This window comes from Myzus persicae, unplaced genomic scaffold (genome assembly GCF_001856785.1).
Source record: "Myzus persicae strain clone G006 unplaced genomic scaffold, MPER_G0061.0, whole genome shotgun sequence".
Lineage (NCBI taxonomy): Eukaryota > Metazoa > Arthropoda > Insecta > Hemiptera > Aphididae > Myzus > Myzus persicae.
In genome coordinates, this window is record NW_019100692.1 from 362267 (window position 1) to 370058 (window position 7792).

The 7792-nt window shown below is 28.2% G+C and overlaps 2 protein-coding genes across 2 annotated transcripts; one reads left to right on the forward strand and one right to left on the reverse strand.

The window, feature by feature from the left end:
- Positions 1–1057: 1057 nt before the first annotated feature.
- Positions 1058–5075, reverse strand: LOC111042272 (exocyst complex component 7). Its single transcript, XM_022326822.1, has 14 exons — positions 4853–5075; positions 4385–4550; positions 4112–4308; positions 3923–4040; positions 3608–3855; positions 3470–3537; positions 3317–3414; positions 3064–3248; positions 2719–2898; positions 2409–2646; positions 2128–2344; positions 1957–2059; positions 1533–1666; positions 1058–1419 (listed from the first exon to the last, which is right to left on the reverse strand). Exons 2-14 carry the CDS (start codon positions 4485–4487, stop codon positions 1317–1319), a joined length of 1992 nt encoding a protein of 663 aa, XP_022182514.1. The 5' UTR covers positions 4488–4550; positions 4853–5075; the 3' UTR covers positions 1058–1316.
- A 96-nt stretch (positions 5076–5171) lies between these two features.
- Positions 5172–7657, forward strand: LOC111042294 (probable NADH dehydrogenase [ubiquinone] flavoprotein 2, mitochondrial). Its single transcript, XM_022326856.1, has 6 exons — positions 5172–5314; positions 5395–5454; positions 6594–6656; positions 6737–7132; positions 7355–7431; positions 7495–7657. The coding sequence occupies exons 1-6, from the start codon at positions 5282–5284 to the stop codon at positions 7586–7588; spliced, it is 723 nt and encodes a 240-aa protein (XP_022182548.1). The 5' UTR covers positions 5172–5281; the 3' UTR covers positions 7589–7657.
- The last annotated feature ends 135 nt before the right edge of the window (positions 7658–7792 follow it).

The window sequence follows — 7792 nt, forward strand, 5'->3', positions numbered from 1 at the left end:
AAAAACACCTACTTCAGATCATGCCTGTATTAGTTTATTACTAGATTTTCTTGGGGGCAGATACCTAAAACACAAATCAGAACTCCTGTGGATATTGAATATGAATTTCAATTCATTATCTTTTAACACCAATATTAAATGAATACATTTCTTTAATTTATTATTTTACAATTTGTACATAGTATATGTTACATGTTACATAAAGTACATATTATGATCAATGTTGTAATTATAGAAATATGTAAACATTTTAGTTGTGTGTTTCACGGTACCTATATGTACTTAAAATAAAAAATATTATTAATGACATGTAAGAGCTTACATGAGTTTGCATAACATCCAAGATCAGAATTCAGAAATGTAAGTTATAAAGCATGATCTATATTGGAATAATATTAAGCTTTATTTATCAAAGCTGGGTAGCTAACCAATTTTTCTAATCTGTAGGGTTAATATAGAAAAATGAATGGAAAATTAAACATTATTTGTAAATTCTAATTTTTGTTGATGCTGAGTTTGAATAGTATTAAAACATATTAAGTAATATATTATGCAATTATACCAAGCATAACAAGTCACGAAATTGCAAAAAGAAAAATGAGGAGTTGTAATCAATAATACATGGTTGATTTCAAAGTCCTCTATCATATTCACGGAGAATGTTGCACAAACATGCATAAAATATATTTTTATTGTTTGATTTAAGAAAGTAATATAATTAAAAATAAGATATTGATGCAATGAAATATAATTTTTCAAAGCTTAAAAATTTAGATCCATATACATTTTAAACAGCTTTGTACACTTTTATATCAGGTACCACCACATTTTATTTCAAAGTTTATGTTCAGAAACTATAGGTTCTTGAGTAAACATTTTTAGAATTCACGTTAGGTATCTATAAACAATAATTTTTAATATTTTTAAAATAATATAAAAATATGAATTTTAATATTATATAAATAACAATCACAATTTAATAAGGATACGGTACATAATTTTCATTAATATTGAACAAATAAAATATATGAATTCTTTAGACTTTAGAGTATCACTGTAAATTAACATTTCGACAATTTGATCAGTCTGCTACTAAATATTTTTTTTATAATATTCAAATTGTTCAAGATATTAAAATAAATGTATAATAAATACTTATTACTTGATGTTACAGTCGAATAAAAAAGGTGCATATTGGATAAGTTATTAGTTTGTAATGAACATGTTTAAATAAATATATAACAATAATAATAGTAGAGGATGATTAGAACATTATAAACAAATATTTAAAATAATATTATAATAGAGATTGAGGTTTAAGCAGCAACATCAAAGAATCGATCCAGCATGGCGGACACTTGAGCTGGAGTGTACTTGACATATTTTTCTGGGTTTTTGGTAAACGACGACTGCGAAAATCTGTAAACACACATTTTTATATTTGAGTTGCTCAATAAATTTTGTTTCAATTAACTTTTTAAAATTAAATTAAATTGCATATGATGATGCATTGATGCATAATAATTTATTACTTGTCATAAAATGCACTGTATTTTGGTAAGACAAATTCCTTGTTGTCACGCTTCAACCCTTCACGTAATTCAACATCAGGTATTGTATAACCTCTTTGAAGCTTAAGTACTTCTTCAATTTCTTTATTAAAACCCTATACAAATCATAACAAAACAATATAGATTTAATGTTTGTAATAATTGTTTTATAACGTGAAAAATACAAAAATGTTCTTAAAAATGCTATAAAATGTCATTTTAATTAACTCATGTAACATTTTTATCAATACAAAATCTACATACATTACAGTGAAGAAAAAAAGAACGTCATGTTTTTCTTACCAGTTTTTATTTGGTAGTAATAAAATGCATGCATATTAAAATTAATACAATTTCTAAGTATCTGACCGTTATATAATTTAAATGTGAGGATTGAACAACTTACAGAAAACCTCTCTTTTATTATGTTGCGGTCCTTATCCTTGAGTCTGCCATTTACAACTTGAACATCATCCAAATTAACTATGAAACCTAGAATTCTATTCCAACTGAAATTGATAATACAATTATTAATTAAATGATACAAATATAAATATCAACTAATAAATGTTATTACCATTGTTGATACGACTTTTTATGTGATGCAATCATCTCATCATACGTATTTTCACATTCGGGTTCGGTCAAAGAAACTATATCCAATAAAGATGACCTTTGTAATGATTTGACCACATAGTGACAATTGTTCAAACGAAATAAATATTTGACACCTGGTTCGCTGTATGAGTCACTACGATTCACAAGCATTAGATTCAACTGAGACAACACTTTCTCTGTCAAAATGTAATAGTTATAAGGACTGAACGTTTCTTGGATGTATAACTAGTATTTACTTACTAATATAGAGTCCTAACAGATATTTGTATTTTTCTGGTGGAGTGATATGATGTGATACCATGTTGTTATATAAGGGCACTTGAGCTAAAAGAGGACCCACACTGTCTATATAGTCAAGAAGTTGTTCCATCAATACAAGCACATCACTAGTTAATTGATAAACGGTACCGTCTCGTGGTAACCCCATAGAATTGTCAGTCCTCACACTTTCAACTATTTCTTCTAGTGTTCTAACCCCCTAATCATTAAACATAATAATGTTATAAGTTATCACAAAATAAGAGAGGAACGGAGAAGGAGGATTACTAACCGTGGAGTGAAGTGTATTGAGTATAATTGAATATTGACCTCTAATGGTGGGATCACAGCCTTCCATGGTACGTTCGAATTCAGACTTCATGGCAGCCAAATGTTTTAAAATTGGAAACATGACAAACAAATTGGCAAATTCTTTTCTATGAATACATCTTTTTGCTCTAGTAGCTATGCTCTGCAATCAATATATTATATTATTTAGGCACATTATTAATTATTACGAATAAAATAAAATATTTATACATTTGCAGAAGGACAATAGTGTATCGACTAAGTTTTGTAATATAGTTAATAGTAAACATTATAAAAAACCATATCAATATTAATATTAATGTAATACCTCTCCTTCATGAACAATGTTAGTGAGGCTTTCTTGAATAATTATTTGGAATACTTGATGATGATGTTTGATTGGTATTATACCAACCATCAGTGACAGCTCTGCTTGCATGAGTTTTTGCAGAGCAATTACAGAAATAAGATAATTTTCCATTTCTTGTTCATCAACAATGTCTTCGCGGTTTTCTGAACAGATGTTTGACATACATTTTGATAAAGTTATACAAAATCACAAATTAATAATTACTAATTACCTATAAGTGTAGGTCTCCTGGTCCCTAAATTCAAACCCGTCGACTGTCCTAATGTTTGAGATGCTTTCAAAAACATACGATTAGCTTTTTTCTCAAATCTAGAACAATAAAACTAATCAATCTGAAATACATTTTATACAAGTATTAACTTACACGTGCTGGATCCGTTTAGAAGTTTTTCTAGTGACAGTAACTTCAGATCTATGAGGAAATTTGGACTTCTAGAGTGGGAAAAATATGTTTAACTCTTCAATAAATAATCATATTTATTACAGTTAATTTGAAACATACTACTGACGGTGAACCCATAGTCTGTCCAATGGCCATATTAGTGCTTCCAGCACTTCCAGTTTTCTGGTATTCCTTAAGAGTAGTCATTGATTTGGTGAGAGTGTTAGCCCGTACTCTAGCATACACATTCATGTATTCGTCACGAGATTGACTGATTAACCAATCTGCTAAACGAATTAGATCCGAAGAAACAGTTTCAGAAAAATGGCTTATAGAACTCACGGAAGATGAATCATCAGTTATCAACTCTATGGAATTATAAATTAATAAAAAAAAATTCAAATTAACTATTTTATTAGAAGTAAATTTAGTAACCATCATCATTTGTAGAAATATCAATCAAAATTGCTGGTTGAACATGTCTACTATGCTTTAAAAGAATCTCTTTGAACTCTCTCTGGATACTATCTCCTCCAGTCTTAAACAGTGACGACTAAAGTAAACCAAATAAGACTTATTTAATTATGTTAAAAATAAATAAAAATTTAATTTAATTTAATATACCACATTTTCTAGTTCAACACTTTGAGGATTATTTTTTTCAAAATAGTTTTGTGCCTCACGTAGTTTTTCCATGGCGTCCAAGTACTCATTCAAACCATCCGACCCATTTGGTCTTCCTAAAATAATCGATTCAACCCTTGGACACACATCATGGAACATAATCACTCTGTCCAATGCAAACATTGTTTTTTCAATGTCTAAAATATTAACAAATGCTTAGAAATGAATAATTATTATATTGTTTCACAAAAAATGACTAAACTCTGATCATACTTGTCTTTTTCAGCTGTAGATTCTCCATTTCATTATAAATCGGCAGTATAGTTTGTTGAAGTCTACCAAGTCTGTTTTCAAACGATGTAAGGATATCAACCATTTTTTCTGATAGTTGGTTATTACGTTGAACTTGTTATTTAAATGCATCTAAATTCTGCCGCTCCTAATAACAATTTGTTAATATATGTTATTATGTAAGATTCTTTGATACAAGTTGTATAAACATAAAACAGTAGCATAATAGCATAATACAATATTGGTTTAGTTGATTTTTTCTAGAAATACCTAAAAGTGATTTTTAATACATTTAACAAGTTGTAAAATCATTAATAATTTACATAATTTTTTTTAAAAGTTTTCTCAGACAATTCGATGTTAGATTAGCTGATGGGATACCAAAAGCTGTTTCAATATTCATTAATTTATTATTAAACTATGTATTTATTAAAATTTCTTCTTTTCTACCTTTTCTAATTTTCCACTGGAATCCATAATTCTATGCGTTCATGAAAAAAATTTATTGAATTTAATTATTTTAAACTGTTTACATGGTACAAAAAAATTAACTATCAAAATATTAAATTAACTTATTACGGAGGTAGGTAAGTCAGTAAGTGAAAACAGTTAGTATTTAGTAAGTGTTTTAACTATTTTTTATAATTATAGAGTATAGACCATAGTCCCTACTCCCTATTTCATTGTTCTCACAAATCATGATACCTTGTTATCTTTTATCAAACCGAAATAAACAGCTGATATGAAAAGGAAACAAATTGTACGCGATAAGACATTTTTTTGCATTAAATGAATTTAGTCCTTTGCCTCTATCAAGTATCATTCAGAAAAAAATTTTCTGGTCATTAAAACCGTTTTGTTGTAGTTAATTCACCAAAAATGTTATCCCTGAATAAAATTGCAAAATGCCTCGTAAGTACTTACCCACGGTTCTTTATTTGTTAGTAACATCTTACTTCTAGGTAAATGTTAATGCATATTTTGTTTATTAGTTGTCAAATTCAAGAACCTTCCAGACGTCTGCAGTCCTCAAACATGACACAATGTTCAATGTGAGTAGAATTTTATGTTATTATTTGCCTCATCATTATATTATTGAAGAGTTTGTCGCCGACAGTTTGGTTTATGAACGCTATTTAGGCTCAAGAAAACTGTATTAAACAGAAAGTTCAAAACTGTTATTTTCTAATATCTACCTAGTTACCTTAGTTGTAGTACACACATTTGCACTTTTTGCAATGTCCATATGAACGACATGTAATTAAAAATATGTATAGGTAGGTATGTACGATTAACTAAGCAATTTGTATTTTTGACGGATATTGAAGTTCAATATTTGTAGGTATCTAATAATTTTCTTAAATTGTATTTAATTATTTGTTGTGTATTTTAAATTATAGTGCCTCCCTGAATTTCTTCATATTGCTACTATACTTGGGTAACATTATAATATTATGCAACTAATTTTGTTATCTACCTACAGTTGTGGAAGCCGTACCATAATGTTTGAAGTATATTCTTTAAACATAAATCATGGTAGTAAAATATATTAAAATCCTAAGACCGTAGAACCATCGAGTCACATTTTTTTCAAATTTATAAACACCTACAAGTGATCCAATTATAATTTTTTTATTCTATTGAAATTGCCTATTTAACTCCTTATAATGTTCTTACTGTTCGATGTGTTTTATTTCATAGGTTCAATTTATGTTTATAACTATACACCTAATTATAAGGATTGTGTTAATAAATAAGTTTCTATGAAACACCTACAAATTATAATTTGTAATATGAATGCCCCTCTTTATGACTTATCTAGATTCTTGAATATACCTGTATCGTTATTATCCTCATTTTTTTTTATTATTGTTGTCTATTTAGGGGTTTAGCTTTAGGGAGTAGCTTATAGCCGCCAAATATTATATTCAGATTTTTATTGATCAGATGTAAAATTTCCCATTAAACATCACAAAAATTATTTAATAGATATCCCTAATTAAACATAAAATTGTTACTTTTTTATTGACCTCGACTGATAAATATAAACCTCAAATAGTCATTTTTAATGATTTTATAAACTTCATAATAGTCTAGCTACATTTAAAGATAATATTAATTTATTATTAATACTTGTATTTTTATTATTATATACCAATATATTTAATTACCTATGTTTATATATTTACAGCATAGGGATACAAAGGAAGATAATCTGGATATCAAATTTGAGTTCAGCGATGAAAACAAAAAAGTAATTATTTTTATCCTTATTCTGTGTACTCAATATACTCACCCTTTACATGAATCTAATTTGTTCGATTTGTTTCATAGAGAATTGATGCCATATTAGCAATATACCCAGAAGGTCATAAGCGAGCAGCTATGATACCACTGTTGGATTTAGCTCAAAGGCAACATGGTTGGTTACCTATTTCAGCTATGCACAAGGTGGCTGATGTATTAGACTTACCTAAAATGCGGGTTTACGAAGTTGCTACGTTTTACACTATGTTTATGCGAAAGCCCACTGGCAAGTATCACTTGCAGGTATGCACAACAACTCCTTGCTGGTTGCGTGGTTCAGATGACGTTATGTCATGTATAAAGAAAAAATTAGATATTGGTGTAGGAGAAACCAGCAAGGATGGCCAATGGACATTGTCTGAAGTAGAATGTTTAGGTGCATGTGTCAATGCTCCAATGATGCAAGTCAATGATGATTATTTTGTAAGTTAATCTAGATAATAATCTAGTATAGCATTGTACCTACATCATAAAAACATAGATAAAAATGTTTTCAATAAAAGTTTTTTATCATTGCATAAATCAATGAATTTAATTGTTTTCAAAGAAAATTTCAGAAAACATTTATCTATGTAAATTATTGATCCTTAAATTAATATTAACGATGCAATATTTAATTTTTACTTAATTTGTATCCATTTGTAGGAAGATTTGACTACAAAGGATGTTGAATCCATAATTGATGACCTGAAGAATGGAAAAACTCCTACTCCAGGACCCAGGTAATTCTTGCTGTCTCCTTAAGAAAGCACCTATTAATCATATTATTTTCTAATTCTATATAGATCAAGTCGGTATGCATCAGAGCCAATGGATGGATTGACATCATTGAAAGAAGAACCCTATGGTCCTGGATTTAAAGTACGACCAGATTTATAAGTTACAATATTCTAGTAGGATCGCAAATTTGTTTTTAAACTTGTCGCAATACATGATTATATAACATTAGTGTTTTTTTTTTTTTTACTTTACATGATAAATAATTTGAAAAAAAATTGTTATGCCTGTAAAAAAATTTATATGATTATTTAATATACAACTGTAAAATTAAAGATCTCTTGTATCATGTAGGTTTTTCCGGTG